Raw genomic sequence first — 21,793 nt, forward strand, 5'->3', positions numbered from 1 at the left:
TTGCCAAAATTTTATAAAATTGAAATACCTAAATCCCAAGGTTAATCCTGGGATCCCAGAATTGTCGTCTGAAATCCCGGAATAGCAAAAATCGAAAAAAGTAAGACTCTACTACTTACCTACTAATCTTTCTACAGCATATTCCAAATTTGATGGTGTAACCTTTTTCTGAATGTTTCGTGCTGCATGTAATGCAGCTTCATTACACACGTTCGCTATATCTGCTCCTGAAAATCCAGGTGTTAACCTTGCAAGCTTTTGCGAAAGCATATCAGTATTAGAGTCAAGTTTAATATTTGATAAATGTTTTTCGAAAATTTCCTTCCGTTCATTGATTGTGGGTAAATCAATCAAAATATGGCGGTCGAACCTGCCGGGTCGAAGTAATGCCTATAAAAAGTGTATCATTTGAATTGCAAGGATTATTTTAAATAAATCATATTTTAATCAATACCTTGTCTAATATGTCTGGACGGTTGGTACTAGCAAGCATAAGCACTCCTTTTCTTGAAGCCATACCATCCATTTCAACTAAAAGCTGATTTAGCGTTTGTTCAGATTCATTTGACCCTGCTTGGCTCATTTGTTCCGTTCCTGATCTCTGCCGGCCGATTGCGTCGATTTCATCAATGTATATTATGCAAGGAGCCCTTTTGTTCCCTTCCTGAAAAAGGTCTCGTACTCTCGCAGCTCCAAGACCACCAATCATTTCTATAAACTCCGATCCATTCATACTGAGAAAAGGAACTTCAGCCTCAGTAGCAACAGCTTTCGCTAACAAGGTTTTTCCACAACCCGGAGGTCCCAAAAGCAAAGCACCTTTGGGTACTTTAGCCCCTAGTCGTTGATATTTGTCCGGTGACTTCAAATAGTCAACGAATTCCTTCACTTCCTGTTTTGCCTCTTGCAATCCTGCTACATCTTTGAAAAGTACTCCCCTTCCACCTTCGAAAGGATCGACTAATGTGAATTTTGCCCGGCCCATTTGAGACTTAAAAAGAATAAATTAGGAAGTACTACCCAAATAAAATTTGATACACTTACAAATGAGTCCATGTTTATAGGGCTTTTAATGCCTCTCATTCTTGATGCAATTGATATAAGTAATGCTAAGAACAAAACGAGAATCAAGATGCGTCCAGTTATATCACTTTGCCTGTCGTAAGTTACAGCCACGCCTGCGGTGATAAATGCTTTTAGGCTATAACTTATTAATATTATTATTCATTATAAAGACAGGCCCAGGTGCAAGACACAGTGGTCCGCTTGCAGAGCGGAAAGTTAGTTTTTTTTTCAGGTTAATTTTGAAAATCTTCAAAAATTTCAACGCGGCAAGTAATCTTTTTAACTGAAAGTTACCTTCTTCAAATTTGAAAATTTACTTCGAGTCAAAAAGTTTTTGGCCTAAAAGGGTAAAAAGCTAACTCTGAGGAAAAAAGTTAACTTTCCGTTCTGCAGGGTGAGTTTTGAAATGAAATTTTTAAATACTTTTTAATCTTTTACATATCATCGGCTTATATTCATTACCCTCTATGAGGAAAACCCCAGTTTTTCAGGAGAGCAAAAAAACCGTTTCGGCAGCTACATTGTAAATTAGTAATAAGAGGTACCCAAATAGATGAAAAAAGATCCCGTTGTGGTTCCAAATCAGTTTTTATACCCAGGTATACTTGTACACAGGTATTTTAACTTTGATTGGATAACGGTTGGTTGTACAGGTATAAAGGAAACGGGATAGATATAGACTTATATATATCAAAATCATCAGTATCGAAAAAAATGTCATCAAGCCATGTCCGTCCGTCCTTTAACACGATAACTTGAGCAAAAACTGAGATATCTTCACCAAATTCGGTATACGGGCTTATCTGGACCCAGAATAGATTCGTATGGCAAGTGAGCGAAGTCGGACGATAACCACGCCCACTCTTTCGATATCGAAAATTTAGAAAAATGAGATAATTGAGATAATTCAAAATCTAATGCAATTGGGTAGGTGGATAGGAAGTTTAACAAGCCGTAAACCAAAAGCCGTTAAAGATATTAATTGAAATTTGGTAGAGGCACTATCCTTGCCAAATTATATAGACTAAGTGAAGATAATGAAAGTCGGTAAAAGACCACGCCCACTTCTCCTAAAGATCTAACAAACCTTCACAAAGGTTGCAATAACATTATGGTATTTAACTAAATTGATATTATCAGAAATGGTATGTTTGAGCTAAGAACAAAACTTAAACAAATTTTGAAAATGGGCGTGACCTGCCTCTTTTTTGTTACTTCTTCCAAAATACTTCTAATGCCATAAGTCGAACAAAATTCTCCCAACCCGAACGGAATTTGGCATAAACATTTTTTTCATAGCTAGAACTGTTAAACAGCATTTCTACCCGCTCAAGTTCATTAGTGGTAGCCTCTGTATCCTATTTGTTTTTTTGAACGAAAATGAGTTCAGAATAGAACCATATATGTATTATTGCGCAGCCTTATAACACTATTAACCACACAAAGCAAATAACAACAGCGTTTCAAGTGCACAGCTGGGTATGTAATGTTCGGTTTCACCCGAAATTTGACTTTCTTGCTTGTTTATTTTAAGCTGAGCTTAGTTTAGTTTAAGTCAGATAGAAGGGTTTTGCTATTTAAATAAATATTGTTCTTATAATAAATATTGTTTAAAGAGGCTATTACAAGCCAAGAAAATATAATTTTTTTTGGATGTAGCGTTTATGTGGAACAATCATTCTTATATGCCTTGCAATAGTGGTTCCATATCAAAGGCCATGATGTTGGTTCTCAAAGCAGGTATTATCAAAAACGGACAGACGGACCTGGCGCAATCAAAATATTTTTCGACATTGATAATATTGATATACGGAAGTTTATGTTTATCTCGATCCTGTTACACCGTTGCACTTTAACGTTATGCGATCAAAGTTATAATTTTCTATGCTTAAGTACAGCTGGGTATGAAAAGATTTTGCAAATATGATATGATGTAGGGTTTTGGTTTTGAAACAAAATCTTTTATGCCATTTGAGCTAAATTTTAATGCTGGCATTAATGTCATTTATGAAAGGTGAGCTACAGATCATTTTACCATCTAAAACTCATTTTAAATTGGTGATGGAGAGTATTGAATATAAGCCGACGATATATTCTTTATGACTATCGGTAGTGATAGAACTCTTAGTAAAAGTATCGATACCGGTACAAGTATAAAATACTCGGATGAAAGTATCGACCCTAGTACTCATACTCAGTAAAACGTATCGAGTATACTCGATCCGAGGGAGTACTTCGACATTTTTAACAAAAGTGAAGAAACTTTTTTTAAAATTAGATCGTATGTTTGGAATTTAATAGAAAACAAATAAGGAAGTTTAACTGTGAGAGAAACCGAACGTCATACACGATTTGTGTGCTCTTACATATATGTTAAGGATACATTTAAAGAGAAAAGTCACGAACATTAATTGATTTAAAATATTTTTGATCGACTTATGTGGTTTAAAAAAAGTTTTTCACTTAGAAAAAAGATTTTCTAAAAAGAGTCGCCCCTCGGCAATGGTTTGGGAAGCAATCCGAGTGTATTTCTCCCATGAAAAGCTTCCCAGTGAAAATTCATCTACTTGGCAGATGCTGTGCGCCATCGTCATGAAATATGTAGCACGAAGCAAATTAGAAGAGAAGCTGGGTCCAAATCTCCCGGAGGAAGGTTAGATTAGGTTGAACTGGCCGGTCCTCGGAGGTAAATCGTATCAAGTATTTTTTGTGGAATTAAACGTTTTGTGGAGAGATTAACTAAATAGAACCTATGTACTTTGCACTGCCATATCTCTACTGGTTGCTGTTGTTGTTGTACCAGTGCTCCGCCCCATCCAATGGGTGCGACCACTTGCAAATTGTTATCAATATCCTCTAGCGGGAGTCTAAAAAACCCGCAGTTTCAACAAATGTTAACTCATTATTTGTGATTTCATGCTTTTTTAAAAGCAACTAAAATGAAAAAAAAAAAACAAATAATTGGTTAATTAAAGACCTATGTATTTATGTGTCAGTGAAATTTGCCACAAAGAATGGGCCAGTAAAAATTAATTCTATTTAAGGTTTTTTGTACGCTACAAATTATTTTGGAACAATTTTTTTAAGATTTTGGAACAGGCACTATAGGTAAGGTGCCACAATGGGGAAACCATGTTTTATGTATGTAGGTGAAACATTTGAGCAACACGACTACTACGCAGCTTTTCGAATTTCGAATTGAGCGGGCTAAAGACGCCATACAAATTTTCGATCCTATAGATGGTGCGCTGTTGTGCACGAAAGTAAATTTCGATATTTGGTGAGATTGTTCGAATTTGCAAAAAACTTTTTCTATTAACTATAAACGAATAGAGTAATATTTGTTAACAAAAATAGGCCTATGCACTGCGAAACAGCCTGGCAATTGATTGGAAAATTTGTTAGGGTATTAATATATAGATAGTAGGGTAATATACGGCCTATGCAATACGGAAATAAAATTATGTAAGAATGTACAAAATTTAATAAAAATAAAATGAAATAAAATAAATAAACAAAAATTCATGAAATTAAATAAATTGAAATTAAAATATCTAGAAATATAAACTTTAAAGAAAAGAAAAAAAATAAAAATAAAAATGTCTTGCAAAAATATAATAGCTGAAATAAAAGTAATTTGAAAAAAATGTGTGACATAAAATATAAATTGCAATAAAATTTCAAATATGAAAAATATGCGTAACTTGATATTTTATGAAGTAGTAAATGCCCTCGAATATTTTGGTATATTGGGTTTTTTTTGGTACAAAAATATTCAGGCAAGTGGCAGCTGCGAACATTTATATTGTTGAAATGGGAAAAAACCGCTAAGATGCATGTTCCCGTTTTCTTCTAAAATAAAAAACGTTTTTGGGACGTTTTTTTTTTCGTTTAATATACAACGTGAAATTTTCGGAATCAGTCCAACTTGAAATAATAATAACCTAAATAATAATAAACTAAGTTAAAATAAAATAAGAAATTTGTATGAGTTTAAGCGGAAATTGCCCTTATTGCTTTAAATGTATTAAAACATTTATTTGAAGCAATTTTTAATTTATAAAATGAAAATTTTTTGATCCTACAGATGGTGCGCTTTTGTGCACGAAAGTGAATTTCGACATTTGGAGAGAATGTTCGAATTTGCAAAGAAGTGTTTCTATGAATTATAAACAAATAGAGTAATATTCGTTAAGAAAACGAAACGTACGAATCGATTCATATAACTTTTGTATGATTTTACGTATGTTAAGTATGCGAAACAGCCTGGCAACTATTATTGTTATTATTGATAGGTCTGGAAGCACTGTGACCTTTGTTCAGATCTATTGTGCAAGGCCTTTCAGCCTAATTTTGTATCTGGAGGCTCTTGATGTATCTAAATACCTCTTCAGCCGTTTTATTCCATATCACATAGGGATTAAGAGTTCCACCACCTAGATGGGATAGTCTCTGCCTAGCTAGAGCGACGCATTCGCAGAGAATGTGAACCGGCGTTTCATCATCCAGCTCATAGAAACGACAAATTTGGGTATCAGATAAATTTAATTTACTTAGGTGATATCGTAGACCGCAGTGTCCCGTGTAGTACCCAGTAAGAGTTCTTAGGTCCTCACTGCTTAGGTTAATGAGTTTGGCTGATACTTTCGTTGCCGGAAGTAGAAACAGTTTGGCCTGCCTTTGCCCTGGGCAATGAATCCAGTACCGTCTGAATTGTTTAATTTCCCAGTTACTTATAGTTTCCCTGGTGTGTGCTTTTGTGAGTCCACAAAATGGCTCTCGACCATAGAATGCTGATGTAGCACCCTGCTTTGCTAGGTAATCTGCATGTTCATTACCTTCATGTCCCTGATGTCCGGGAACCCATCCCAGCAAAACCTTGTTTTTGGCTCCCAGGCCATTAAGGATTTCAGTGCATTCATCCACTAGCTAGGATTGCAAAGCACGCATTGCCGCCTGGCTGTCCGACATAATGTATATGCTCTTCGATGTTGAGCCTCTCCGCAGACATTCTCTACCACAGACCTCTATTGCATGAATTTCTTCCTGAAATATGGTGGGGTAGCATCCTATTGGTATCGAGTTTTTGAAGTTTGGTCCATAGATGCCAGCTCCCGTTCTTCCGTCATCGAACTTCGATCCATCCGTGTACCAGAGTCAGTGTCGTTATAAGGATTCCCTATTTCCCAGTGGCTCCTGTCCACAATGGACACTTCAAAGTTCCGTCAGATTCTGAGCTTAGGGGACATTACGTCACGCAGTTGTAATGAGGGATTTCCTAAGAATTTTCTTATTACTTTCATATGCCCTATCATATTTCCTTCCTTCAACTCAGAAATATTTGGAAGTCTTAGTGCACCTAGTGTTGCCTCTTTCTCTATCAGAATAGGGAAGGGAGGTATTCCCACTAAAGCGCTAAGTGCGTCAGCAGGGGCGGTTCTCATCGCACCCGTTATGCCAACGCAAACTAATCGATGCAGTTTGCTTAGTTTAGCCGTTGCCGTTCTTTGCGTGGCCTTCTGCCACCAAACTAGCGAATCATAGGTGACTATTGGCCTTACAACAGTATTAAATGTCTAATATACCATTTTTGGACAAATCCCTCATGCCGAAGAGACGAGTAAAGGCGAAGAAAGCTCTTTTTGCCTTGTTTAGGATAGCATCCAAATGAGCATTCCACGTGAGGGTTCTATCCAGTGTGACCCCTAGATATTGTAACGAATATTACCATCACATCAATCATCATTTACACCCATTTATGTAAGTTAACACCTGCTAAGCAGATTTATGGGAAACAATATCTTCCCATATGAATTGCCGAATATGAAAACCTACTAATGCATTTAATGTGAACATCCGTTCACACCAAAAACGCTGACGCTATGTCTGTGAAGGTAGTTAACACTTGCTAAGCAAATTTATGGGAAACAATATCTTCCCATATGAATTGCCGAATATGAAACCTACTAATGCATTTAATGTGAACATCCGTTCACACCAAAAACGCTGACGCTATGTCTGTGAAGGTGCGCGTGACAATATTGAAGTAAAGTAGTAAACAACAACAATGCTTTGAAATGAATGATAAACAACGGCGAATGCGACAAATGCAACAACAATATCAACTGCGACCGCTGCTGCCTTCGCCACCGCTTTGGATAAACTAGTTTGATTCTGTTATTTACGTTTAGTCTTTTGCCAGGCTCTAATCGAGATTGTATTCGGTGATTAAAAATAAAGTAAACATAAAAAACCCTCTTTCGTTTTTATTTAAGTTGAAGAGCGAAAGTAACTGGCGCCCAAGTGTGGGGCCGCGCGTGTTTTAACTAAATCCTATTTATTGGACGAACAGCGTGGTCGTGATTTCGGACTCACCAAGGAAGAATTGAACCAGAGAAGATCCAAAGCAGCAGCAAGAGGAGTCCAGCTACAACAAAAATGATAGTAAGGAAGTAGATTTAAGAAAGTGAATTAAATAAAAAAAACAAAAAAAACGAAAAATTACGTTAAAGCATAATAAGTTGATTGATTAAATTGTGTTTTGGAAATTTATAAAAAAGTGAGCTGTAAGCCAGTGAATTTAATAAAAAAATAATAAGCTTAGTAGGCTCAAGATAATTACGTGTTGAAAATCAAGATAGCAAAAAGCTGTAAGCCAGCGAATCTAAAAAGTTTGTGAATTAAATTTTAAATTAATATAAAAGAAAATGGATGAAATGCAACTTATTTCAGTCATTAGTGCCGCAATAAGAGTAGCTACTGACCAAACAAAACGTGACTTTCAGAAAACTATAGACGAAATGACTCAAAGACTCGCTAGGATGGAAACACCCACTACAGTAGAAGAATATCAGGAAATAACATTTAGCCATGATATTGAGTGTAACTTATCACTGGACGTGGTGAAATCTTTGCCAGAGTTTTCTGGTGACCAGACACGTTATGTGTCATGGCGGCAGGCGGCTCATGCCGCCTACAAAATTTTCGAATCGTTTGCTGGTAGTTGTAAACACTACCAAGCCGTGGCGATTATTCGTAACAAGGTTACAGGACGCGCAGATTCTGTGCTCTCCTCGTTCAACACCGTCCTTAATTTTAAAGCAATTATAGCAAGACTTGATTTTTCCTATGCTGATAAGAAACCTATCCATGTTGTAGAACAGGAAATGTCCACCCTCCGCCAGGGAGGCCTGACAATTAACGACTTTTATGACAAGGTCGAAAGGAAACTGACGGCCATAACTAATAAAACTCTTATGACCTACGGAAGCGAGCGACAGGTTATTGAATCACTTATGACCAAATATCGCCAAGACGCTCTTAGGGTATTCATATCCGGACTTAATAGGCCATTATGTGACATCTTATTTTCATCTAGACCGAAAGACATGCCATCGGCTCTTGCTCTTGCGCAGGAATTGGAATCTAACCAAGCTAGATCATTCTTCGCCTCAAGGTTTGCCGATGGCAGAACCTCAGAAAATCGTTTGGCAAAACCAACTAATGTTAGGTCCTTTCCCATTGCCAATAGCCCTCATTTCAAAAGAGTATCAAGTAATCAAGTTCAACAAAATGTCACTCCAATGGAGGTTGATCCCAGTCTTTCTAAATTGAGGTATCCTTCTCAACAGACGCCTTCCTCTTCTCGTAATCGCCCAAATTACCCTTCAGGCAGGACTCCATTTGGAAATCCAGTTTCAACCAGTTGCACTGCCGCGAATGCAAAAAGACCACATGGTAGTGACTAATTTAATTATAATAAAATGCAACGAATCAATGCCCTTAACCAATATGACGAGGAAGCCTACGCAGATTCCGACGCCTACGATGAGAAAGATGGGGAAATTGATAATAATGGCAATGCAATAGCAGAAGTACCAAGCGACGAAATAAATTTTTTAGAGTAGCGTCCCTGCTACCGTTTGTTAGCAGGAAGTTCAAAGGTAAACCAGTAAAATTTCTGATCGACACCGGCGCTTCTAAAAACTATGTAAAGGACTGTGGATGGCAAGGTGTAAAAACAGTAGAGTCAACATTCCTGGTGAAATCCATTCATGGTACCAATCGCGTTACGCAAAAATGCACTATCAACATTTTTGACACGAATTCTGAATTTTTTCTTTTACCAACTCTTGAAACATTCGACGGTATAATAGGTTACGACCTTTTGCGTAAAATCAATGCTAAGCTTGACCTCAATAAATTAATTCTTTCATACAAAACTGGTTCAGAAAATTTGCAACATCTCCACTGTAAAGACGTTAACAATATTGTACTGACCCCATTAATTGAAGAACTTAAAGTTAAGCATTCTGCGGCCTTTTCTAACCCAGAGGAGTTCCTTCCTTACAATACGAATATTGTGGCAACAATTAGAACCACAGACAACGAGGCAGTTTATTCAAAATCATATCCTTATCCAATCGCGGCATCAGAATTTGTAAATAGCGAAATCCACAACCTCTTACGCGATGGAATAATCAGACCTTCCAGGTCCCCTTATAATAGTCCTATATGGGTAGTTCCTAAGAAAGGATTGACCGAATCTGGTGAAAAGAAAATGCGAATGGTGGTGGACTTCAAGAAGCTCAATGAAAGGACCATCAATGATAGATACCCTATACCTGACACCTCCATAATACTAGCGAATCTAGGTAAATCCTCAATTTTCACAACGATAGACCTTAAATCGGGTTTCCACCAGATAATACTGGCTGAGAGGGATAGAGAGAAAACCGCATTTTCCGTAAACAATGGAAAATACGAGTTCTGTAGACTGCCGTTTGGGCTGAAAAATGCCCCGAGTATTTTCCAACGTGCCATCGACGACGTGCTGAGGGAGGAGATAGGAAAAATATGCCACGTCTACATCGATGATATAATCGTGTTTTCCAAGGATTACGAGAGTCACTTCAGCGATGTCAGCCGTGTCCTTCGGAAGTTATATTTGGCTAATATGAGAGTTTCTTTAGAAAAGACCCAATTTTTCCAAACAGAGGTCGAATTCCTCGGATTTGTGGTCTCACAAAGTGGTATCAAAACGTCAAAGGACAAAGTTCAGGATATTGTTAATTATGAAATCCCGAGAACACTTCGAGCATTGCGCTCTTTCCTCGGGCTATCAGGTTACTATCGACGTTTCATAAAAGACTATGCGTCAATAGCTAAACCCCTCACCAAGTACTTACGTGGCGAAAACGGAACAGTAAGCAGCACCGCTTCAAAGAAAACTAATGTTGAATTCGACGAAGAAGCCCACAATGCCTTTAGGAAAATTAAAGATATTCTATCATCCGAGGATGTGCTTCTCCTTTACCCCGATTTTCAAAAACCCTTCGACTTAACTACGGACGCATCCTCTCATGCTTTGGGAGCAGTTCTTTCTCAAGGAGGTCGGCCTATTACTATGATTTCACGTACACTGACCAAAACTGAGGAGAATTATGCTACTAACGAGCGAGAATTACTCGCCATTGTTTGGGCATTACAAAAGCTCAGAAATTACCTTTATGGTGTCAAAAACCTTAACATATTTACAGATCACCAACCTTTGACCTTCTCAATTTCGGATAAGAATCCGAACTCAAAACTAAAGCGATGGAGATCTTTTGTGGAGGAGTTCTCCCCTAAGTTTCACTATAAACCCGGAAAGGAAAATGTTGTCGCTGACGCGTTGTCAAGACAGCATATTAATGCTCTTAGCACTGACCGATCTGATGAAACTGTTCATAGTGAGGAATCCTCAACAATGACGATTAAAACAGCTAAGAATCCTATCAATTGTTTCGGGAACCAAATAATTCTTGAAAATGGGGACAATGAATCCGTAACTACGAAAATTCTGTTCAAAACTCAAATCAGGCATCGCATTATTTTCAATAAGCTCGAAAAAATACCCACCCTAATAAAGAATTGCCTAAACCCTAATAGAGTCAACGCATTGCTGTGTGAACTTCCTGTGCTGGGGAAAATTCAGAACCAAATACTTTTGCGCTTTCCAGCGGTCAAGTTCGTCTACACGAATCTTCAAGTAACCGACATATTTAACAAGGACGACCAGCTAGAGATTTTGCAGTCTGAGCATAACAGAGCTCACCGCTCACTGAAGGAAAACATTAATCAGGTTCTTAGAGACTACTACTTTCCCAATATTTCAAAAACCTTGAGGGATATCATTTCTTCATGCAAAACATGCAAAGAAGCTAAATATCAACGCCACCCACCTAACCCTGGAATAGGCGAAACTCCCATTCCAGGTAGGCCCGGCGAAATTTTGCACATGGATATTTATTCAACCGACAAACAATTTTTTTTAACTTGCATTGATAAATTTTCTAAATTCGCTGTGGTCCAGTCAATTCCGACAAGATCGATAGTAGATTTAAAGGAACCCATAATCAAAATTATGAACTTCTTCAAGGACTCAAAATATCTTATCTGTGACAACGAAAAATCTTTGAACTCAAGTACGATAAGAGCCCTATTGCAAGACCACTTCAATGTTTCCATTTACACAATTCCACCTCACCACAGTACTACAAATGGCCAGGTGGAAAGATTTCACAGCACGCTTACAGAAATAGGCCGCTGCATTAAGTTGACCCAGGGCTTAAACGACACAAATGACCTTATTCTCCTCTCCGCTTACAAGTACAATAGAACTATTCATTCAGTAACAAAACAAAGACCAATTGACATCATTCATCACAATGTGCAGGCATTTCTTGACGATATAAGAGATAGGTTAGTTAAGAAACAGCATAACGATCTAAAGAATAGGAACCAGAATTGCCTTACTAAGTCTTACCATCCAGGTGACAAAGTGTTTGTGAAAACCAAAAAGAGGATAGGCAATAAGTTTACTAAGCTGTACTTGGAAGGAACAGTTACTAAAGATTTAGGCACAACAGTTCTGGTCGACGGCAGAAGGGTTCACAAAGCAAATCTTAGATGACCTTTTTCTCCTTTTTTTTTCAGCGCCCGTTGGTGATCTGTCTGATTGTGGCGGTCATTGGTACAGAAGGTAAAATATTAAACTACACGAGCGCTGCGTACATTGAGGTTGTGACTGGAGAAGTTGCAATATTTTCTAAGTATGATTACCTCATTCATCATCAAAATTTGACTTATTACGAAGCTGTTTCAAAAGACACACAAAACTTACTAAATTACTTTCCACAGTCACACATAAAGAAATTATTACAACTAGACGCAGACCAAATTATGCGATTGCTGGATTCACTAAGAATTCATCATCGCCATGCCAGAAGCATCAACTTCCTGGGAACTGCATTGAAATATATTGCAGGTACCCCGGACTTTGACGATTTCAACCAGGTATCTACTCGGGAGGAAGCCTTAATCGAATCGAATAACAGACAGATCTTCATTAATACCGAAACACAGCTAAGGATAAATCAATTGACCGACACCGTTAACAGGTTACTTAATGCTACAAAGAAACACGATATTAATACTGAACACCTTTTTGAAGTCGCGTCATCCAGAAATAGACACATCATAGATGAGCTTGAGACAATTATTTATTCAGTGGCTTTAGGTAAACTACAAATGATAAATCCTATTTTGTTAAATAATAAAGAAACTAATAAGCTTATTGCCAAAGAGCATTCTAATAACATTACTGTAAGCGATCTGTTAACGGCTTCAGCCCTCAAAATTTTGCAAAATGAAGAAAATATGTATTTTATAATCAGGTATCCTATTATAAGTCAAATATGCACCAAACTTGTAATCAGGCCAGTTATTCATAATAGGAAAGCAATAATGTTAGAAGCAAGCATAGTGGCGGAGTGTAGTAGCGAGTATCATCAACTTAATAACTGTACAGAAACAACATCAAAAACTATCTGTCGAATTACAAACACAAGGAACACTTGCTTACTGAATATGTTGAGCCGTCAACCAGCTGCATGCAAGTCGATACCAGCTGACCATATGGCTCCTCTGGAAGAAATTGACGATGGATTGGTGGTCATCAACGATCAAACGGTTGAAGTACGCGAAGACAGTTTCCCTCAAGTAAAAATTAAAGGTACCTTCCTTGTATCCTTCAAAAATAACGCCAGAATTAACAACGTCAGCTACACAAATTGGAAGAGAACTGTTCGCTCCTATCCGAGAGCTGCACCAGCTGAAATACTGAATATGACCGAGCTTGTTCCCCTGTTATCCTTACCTTACCTTCATCGTGGAAACTTGGAAAATCTAGACCAGATTGCATCCCTGCGGGAAATTACACACACACACTCAAAACAATTTTCAATGTCATTATTCCTCCTAATAATCATCGCTGTAACTTTTATCTCAATAGTTACAATTTGGAAATCTTATCAGCAACGCAAAAGTGCAGCAGCAGTAAAAAGAGTTATAAAAGAAGCTGAGGACAGCTCCGTTTTTACGGGGGGAGTAGTTAACACCTGCTAAGCAGATTTATGGGAAACAATATCTTCCCATATGAATTGCCGAATATGAAAACCTACTAATGCATTTAATGTGAACATCCGTTCACACCAAAAACGCTAACGCTATGTCTGTGAAGGTAGTTAACACTTGCTAAGCAAATTTATGGGAAACAATATCTTCCCATATGAATTGCCGAATATGAAAACTACTAATGCATTTAATGTGAACATCCGTTCACACCAAAAACGCTGACGCTATGTCTGTGAAGGTGCGCGTGACAATATTGAAGTAAAGTAGTAAACAACAACAATGCTTTGAAATGAATGATAAACAACGGCGAATGCGACAAATGCAACAACAATATCAACTGCGACCGCTGCTGCCTTCGCCACCGCTTTGGATAAAATAGTTTGATTCTGTTATTTACGTTTAGTCTTTTGCCAGGCTCTAATCGAGATTGTATTCGGTGATTAAAAATAAAGTAAACATAAAAAACCCTCTTTCGTTTTTATTTAAGTTGAAGAGCGAAAGTAACTTGTATATAAGGCACGAAGAGATATTACGCGCGTACACTTGTAGTCATCTGCCAAAGAGTTGCTACACATACACACGCATATGATTATGAGAAACGCATAAACTACAAATATGTATATAGCTAAGTAGGAGATATGTACAGCAGTTCTAGCAGGCGAAACGTCTATCCTGTAGTAGAAATATGCGAATTGAGCAGCAGAGAGTATAAAAGAGCGCAAGCTGAGTAGTCAAAGAATCAGTTCGATTTAAGCACGCTATCAGTTGCGAAGTGAAGTTTAATTGCGAAGTACCTTCAAAGTAGTCTAATAAAGACCATTTTGTAATACAGAATATCGGAGTCTTTTATTCAACAGTTTAGCGCTACGAACGTAAGCAGAAGGTTGCAAATAAGAGGAATTTCCCTAAATTTGTTACAATTGGTGTCAGAAGAGGAAGGTCCGTCAAGTTGGACCCCCGCACGATGAATTCGAAATTTGGTAGGCTATGTATTATGTGCTATTTATGTATGTGCTAAATTGTTCCCAAAATAAAAAATTTTGTGCTCAAAATTTAAGTACTTGTTTAACCTCAAAATGGGAGGTCCAGCTAGACCGCCCGCCCCCCCCCTCCCCACTCATAAGCACTGGTCCAAACAAAAGAATTTAAATGTGAGAATTATGTGCTATTTATGTGATCAATAGTGCCAACAAGAATTCGGTTTTTTTACAACTTTTAATGATTTTTTTAAAACTTCGAAAGTGGGGGTCCAGCTGGACTCCAGCTAGACCCCTCCCCCTCATAAGCACTAGGTAAAACAAAAAATGTAGATGTGGGAATTATGTGCTGTTTATGTGCTCCAAGATAAGCTGCGGTCTGTCCAGAAAAACAAAGGGAAGGCAAGGGGGTAGCGGGGGCATATAACCCCAGAGGGCAAAATCGAAACGGGATAGGTGTAGAATTTTTGACAAGCCTTAATGGACGCCCTAAAACAAAGGAGAGAATTTCCCAGAAAGAATGCCCGGGTAGTTTCAAGCCAGCGCGCAGTACTGTTGTGAAACGTTAGCACGATACTGATTATGCAAAGCGAATTCGTCAAGATCAAGCCCTACGAAGTAGTTCATTGGCCAAACAACAGAGTGTGTGGGAACGGTCCAGGATAATGAGAAGTAGGATGAAACACAGGTACGGAAGGTTTCTTGGAGGGAGGTTTGGTACTGATATACAACCCTTACTGGCGGAAAGGTGTTCCTCCAAATTTCGGTGCAGTTGGGAAGGCCCGTACAAAGTTGTGAAGAGGATCAGTGATACCATCTACCGCATACAAAGAATGTGGAAACCACGAAATAGAAGGGTGGTTCAGTTGGAGAGGCTAGCAGCGGTTGGATCAGGAGATTTGTCTGATCGGGACGATCAGACTTAAGTGAAGGGCAGTGTGACGAATATTACCATCACTAGTAATAAACTCCCAACACAAAAACGTTGAAGCGAGCCACACTGTGTACATAAATACATCAATCATCATTTACACCCATTTAGTATATAAGGCACGAAGAGATATTATGCGCACACACTTGTAGTCATATGCCAACAAGTTGCTACATATACACACGCATATGATTATGAGAAACGCATAAACTACAAATATACATGTATATAGCTAAGTAGGAGATATGTACAGGAGTTCTAGCAGGCGAAACGTCTAGACTGTAGTAGAAATATGCGAATGAAGCAGAAGAGAGTATAAAAGAGCGCAAGCTGAGTAGTCAAAGAATCAGTTAGATTTAAGCACGCTATCAGTTGCGAAGTGAAGTACTTTCAAAGTAGTCTAATAAAGACCATTTTGTAATACGGAATATTGGAGTCTTTTATTCAACAGTTTAGCGATACGAACGTAAGCAGAAGGTTACAAATAAGAGGAATTTCCCTAAATTCGTTACAATATTTAGCCTCCATTGATAATTGTTTTTTTGTACCACCCAGGGATGGTTCTGTGATGAATACTTTCCATCTCAGGGTGAAATGCACTATAACAGTTTTGTTAGGATTTATAGACAACCCTTTGGTATCGCACCACGTCTCTATGAGGCAAGGGACTTGCTGCATGCGATCTGATATTGTATCTTCGTGTATCCCTGTGATGCAAATAACTAGGTCATATGCATATCCTTCTGTGTCAAATCCCGTGGTTTTCATTAACTGAAGGAGGTCATCTATGACCAGGGTCCACAGGAGGGGGAGGGCACACCTCCTTATGGGCATCGTCTTGTCGCCGCAATTGATTCAGTTGTCCCTCCCAGTTCCAAATGGGGTTTTATACTCTTTAACATGGACAGCACCCATCGTATTATTTTAGGGCTTATGCCCTTGTCAATCATAGCTTGTTCGATAACTTGATGTGTTGTGTTATCGAAAGCCCCTGATATATCAATAAAAGCGCAGAGGGCTATGATTGTATGGAAAATTTGTTAGCGTTTTAATATATAGATAGTAGGGTAATATACGGCCTATGCATTACGGAAATAAAAATATGTAAGAAAACACAAAATTAATTAAAAATAAAATGAAATAAAATAAAAAAATACCAATTCTCTAAAATAAATAAATTGAAATTAAAATATGTATGTAGAAAAATATAAAATTTAATGAAAATAAAATCAAAAAGAATACAAATTTATTTGCAAAAATTTCATAGCTGAAATAAAATTAATTTGAAAAAAATGTGTGACATAAAATATAAAGTGCAATAAAATTTCAAATATGACTTATATGTATGACTCCCTCACTGGGGTAGGCACCTTGTCGTTGGACTGACATCTACGCCGTTTCGCCTCATAGGAGAGCGGCGGGACGTCGGTGACCAAGAACTGCCAACCACCTAATCCAGGGTGTTATGCGGACCGTGCCTATTGGACGATTTGCAGCCAGGGGATAAATTCGGCTGTATTCGAACGGAGCCTTCCCGATACCGGGCCACCTCGGGAAGTATTTATGCCCTTACCATAGTAAGGGGCGCTGCTGTGGCGAACGGTTCTATCCCCGTATATAATACTGGACCGCTGAGCTCGCCTTGTCGGGCCGGTAGTCGTATGACCAAGATGAACGACTCATTACCTGATTGTAATAAGGACGATGTAAAAAGGACTGAGTCGCAGGCCAAGGACGGCAAACACGCATTAAGCGATGCGTCGGACTCGGGGAGCGAGAGTAGTGCTGATTCAATGAACTCCGTGTTGGAGAAGCATACAAATGAAAACGGAGTAGAAGAGTGGAGAAGGGTAAGGAGCAGAGGAAGTAAAAGAGCTCTCTCGCAGTACCGTGCAGCACTAAGAATTGTACAACGCTTGGGAGCAGTGGTCGACCCAACAGAAGTGGAGATCGAGCGCTTGGAATGGGCCCATGAGGCGGTAGAAGTAGGTCGAAGGCAGTTCAAAAGGTTTGCTGCTAGAAACCCTCGGTTCTGCAACCGGTACGACGCTTTTAGTGTGTGGAGACTTCAATGCATGGTCATCTGTGTGGGGAAGTAGACGAACCAACGAAAGAGGGAGAGTTCTCCTCGAAAGTCTTACTTCTTTGAGGCTAGAACTCCTAAATGAACCAGGGATATATACCTTCGATACAGGTACCAGACGATCCATTATAGATCTCACCTTCGCTAGCAGCGAAATAGCAAGACGAGCAAAATGGTCCATAAGCAACGTCTACACACACAGCGACCATAAAGCTATTAGCGTAGAGCTGCTCGAAACTCCACGAACGGTAGCAGCAAGACATCGACAAAGTAGGAAATGGAAACAGCACCTTTTCGACCCACAAATATTTGACATTATCTGGAAGGACGCCATAGTACGAGAATCGCATGCGGAAGACCAGTCGGTTCAAATCACTAAGTTGCTATGTATGGCATGTGATGCTGCCATGCCCAGAAGTCGCGGAAAAGCACAGCGCACTCCGGTATATTGGTGGAATTACGAAATTGCGGAAGAGCGTAGAAAATGCCACAAAGCAGGAAGAATAGCGCAGAGGGCACGCTCATCACCACGATATGCAGAGCTACACAGCACCTATGTCGCACAAAGAAAGGCACTTAAAAATGCCATAAAAAAGAGCAAGAAGTTATGCTTTAGGGAACTGCTGGATAATGTCGACCTAGATCCTTGGGGATCAGCCTACAGAACTGTGATGGCCAAAGTTAAAGGACCGATATCACAGCAACCTACGTGCCCGATACTGATGAATATTATTGTTGAAACACTTTTCCCGGCGCAAGATCGCTGGACTTATCCAAGCGAGGATCTAGAAAGTACGGAAATTCCGCAAATTACAGAGCAAGAGGTGCTGGACGCTGCAAAAAGAGTTGCTGATAACAAATCCCCAGGACCCGACGAAGTACCAAACATAGCCCTTAAAGCCGCGATTACAACTAGGGCTACATTATTTACTGATCTTTTTAATGCCTGTATGCAAGAAGGCGTGTTCCCTCGCCCGTGGAAACGACAAAGACTTGTCCTATTGCTGAAACGTGGTAAACAGCCGGACCAACCATCCTCATATAGGCCACTTTGTATGCTGGATTCCCTAGGGAAGATTTTCGAGCGTATAATTAGTGAGCGCCTACAGCTGACTCTAGAAAGACCAGGTGGCTTATCGAATAGTCAATATGGATTTCGCAAATCAAGATCCACCGTAGATGCAATACAAACAGTCGTCAATATAGCTAGAGAAGCTATCTCTGGAGGCCAAAATAAAAGGAAGTTCTGTGCACTGATTATGTTGGACATCAAGAATGCTTTTAACACTGCGAACTGGATGCAGATAATGGCAGCGCTGCAAAGCTTCGGCACTCCAGCTTACTTACGCAGAATTATAGGTAGCTATCTTAAAGACAGAGTACTTCTTTTTGACACGGATCAAGGAGCTAAAGAGTACAAAATCACAGGAGGCGTCCCACAGGGATCTGTTCTCTGTCCAACGCTTTGAAATGTAATGTATGACGGGGTGCTAAAGATTGATCTACCAGAAAACACGCAAATTGTGGGATATGCTGATGATATTGCAGTGGTAGTAGTGGCCAAGAAACTGGACCTGCTTCAAGCATTATGTAATGACGCCGTAGCAAGAATAAAGGAATGGCTGACCAATACAGGACTGGAGTTGGCTAGCCAAAAGACGGAAGTGGTATTAGTAAGCTCCAAACGGTCGGCGAACGAGTTAGTCTTAACAGTCGGGGATCATCAAATCACCTCAAAGGATTCCTTAAAATACTTAGGAGTGCACATTGACTCTAAGTTAACTTTCAAAGAGCACTTCAGAGCGGTGGGGGAGAAAATTACCAAAGTTAATGGATCACTTATGCGAATAATGCCTAACATTGGTGGTCCGAGCGAAGCTATACGTCAGGTATTGTCCACAGTAACCAGCTCAATAATACTATACGCAGCACCAGTGTGGTATGGATCTAAACAGACTCATCAAAAATATATATTAGCAGCGAACCGACTTGCTTCTTTAAGAATAGCAAGTGCTTATCGGACGGTGTCCGACGACGCGATCCTGGTTCTAACCCGGAAAATCCCAGTGGACTTACTGGCAAGCGAAATGGCCGATCTGTATAACACTAATATCGAGCGACCATCTGAAGAAGACAAGAAAAGAGCAAGGACACAAACAATAGCTAAGTGGCAAGAACGGTGGGAGGCCTCGAGTAAAGGGCGTTGGACTTTCACACTAGTTTGGAACGTAGCTCAATGGAATGAGCGGAAGCACGGCGAACTGAACTACCATCTCACGCAGATAATGAGTGGACATGGCGGTTTCAAAGAGTATTTATGGAAGCGTAGGATAGAGGAAGATCCTCATTGCCCAATGTGTACCACAGAGTTAGAAAACGCAGAACACGTCATGTTCTACTGCCCCCGTTTCCACGAAGAAAGACTCACCTTGCATGGAGTCTTTGGGGAGGAACCTACCACGAGAAATTTAGTTTCACATATGTGCAGCAGGAAAGAATGCTGGACTGCAGTGAGCAAAATGGCATTTATAGTAATGACACGCCTGATGGATGCTGAGAGGGAGCGCAAAGAAATGCGCATGCGAAGCAGTGGCGATTAAATGGACACTCAGAGCAAATAGCGGGAACCTGGACGCAGGGACAACAGTAGGCTCTTAAAAAATGAGAAATATGGAACGCCACCCTGAAGTAATACGAAAGTGGTGCCGGGGTGGGCGACGGTTCCAGAACGGGGCTGTTTTTTAGTCGACGGACACACGGTTGCTGCGACGGCAGCAATTATGGTGCATTAGGCATTTTTCAGCCTCCCCGCAAAAAAAAAAAAAAAAAAAAAAAAAAAGGAGGAAGAAGCGTCGAATGTCAGAATTAAGAGGCCACGTTCGGCGGAAGGCGACAAGCCTGCTTTCAAGAGGCAGAAAGGATCCAGTCCTAGAGCCGCGAGGCAGGGCAGTCGCATAGACAAGACAAGTAGGCCCAAAGCTGTAAGACAGATGGACCCCAATAGCGAGGTAGCAACTACCTCCAAAGCAGCGAGTCAGAGGGAAGTTCCAACTACGGAAGTAGGAGATAACGCTAAGCCTCCGGCTTTCTCGCAGGTGCCAGAGGGAGATAACGCTAAAACTCCGGCATTTTCCGAGAAGATGAGTGATGTGGCAAAGCAGTCACTGACTGTGGCACTGGTTGATCGTAGCAGTCCTTTCGGACAAATGACTACTGAAAGGTGGAGATCTGTGGAACAAGAGCTTATTAGGTTAATGCTTAAGATGGTGCGGGAACAACCAAGTAAACCCCTTCCAACCTTTGGTTCGGGGGGATGGTATAATGGTGTGATGATGATAGCGTACGACAACATCGCGAGCTTGCGGTGGCTGGAGGAAGTGGTTCCAAACCTCCAAAGGCAAGGCACGAACGCGCGGTTTGAGGAGGTGGATAAAGCGCAATTCCCCACGGTACCAAAAGTTAAGGTATGGATACCATGCGTGATGAAGTCGGAGGATACACTGCGACTTCTGCAGAATCAGAATCCGAACATACCGACACAGGATTGGAAGGTACTTACTGTATCTCGGCCTACCGAGGAAGGTCAGTTCTACATCTTCCAAATAAACAAACAGGCAGAGGATATTTTGTACACCCAGCTTGGCAAAATGTCCTTTGGCACTGGCAAAATTTACATGCGACTCAGGAAAAGAAGTCTCGAGGATAAAAGCCCTAACACGCTAGAGGTGGGCGAAGTCGAAAAGGACCTCAAAAGCCTAAGGGGAAAAAGACAGGTGGAGATCCCCGACGTCACCACGAAGGTGTTAGAAGAGCACCAACCGCCAAATGGTGCTGTGACTCGCACAGAGGAACACCCGGCACAACAGTTACGAGAGCCTGAAGGGGGCCTCGAATACTCTAAACCAAAAGGGCAAGGGGAGGACGAAGACGTCACGACGAAGGTGCTGGAGGGGGACAAACAGCCCAATGGTGCTGCGAGTCCTACAGATAAACATCAAATACAGTAAAGTTGCGTCGAGCGAACTCCTCCTAAGCCTTGAGGAGGGTTCGTTTGATGTGGTGCTGATCCAGGAGCCGTGGCTCTCATCGGGAGGAAAGGTTTCTGGACTTAGCGCGCGCGGGTTTTGTGTTTACTACGCGCAGACGGAAGGACGGGTGTGAGCTGTAGTAATGGTAAGGAAACAGTTGCATTCATATATGCTGCCTAATTACACCACTGAGGACCTCGTAGCGGTGGCCGTTGAGCAAAATAGTAAGCCGGCATTTATCCTGGCGTCCTGC

General features: G+C 40.2%; 1 protein-coding gene across 3 annotated transcripts in view; it reads right to left on the bottom strand.

The window, feature by feature from the left end:
- Spg7 (Paraplegin) overlaps positions 1-21,793 on the bottom strand; it is a 590,769-nt gene that overhangs the window by 238,915 nt on the left and 330,061 nt on the right. For all 3 annotated transcript variants that reach the window (XM_067782287.1, XM_067782285.1, XM_067782286.1), the window contains 3 exons: positions 1,045-1,178; positions 455-991; positions 120-390 (listed from right to left, as the gene is read on the bottom strand). In XM_067782287.1, the coding sequence (XP_067638388.1) occupies positions 120-390; positions 455-991; positions 1,045-1,178 (942 nt within the window). The remainder of the gene's footprint in view (positions 1-119; positions 391-454; positions 992-1,044; positions 1,179-21,793) is intronic.

Source organism: Eurosta solidaginis, chromosome 4 (genome assembly GCF_040869045.1).
Source record: "Eurosta solidaginis isolate ZX-2024a chromosome 4, ASM4086904v1, whole genome shotgun sequence".
Classification (NCBI taxonomy): Eukaryota; Metazoa; Arthropoda; class Insecta; order Diptera; family Tephritidae; genus Eurosta; species Eurosta solidaginis.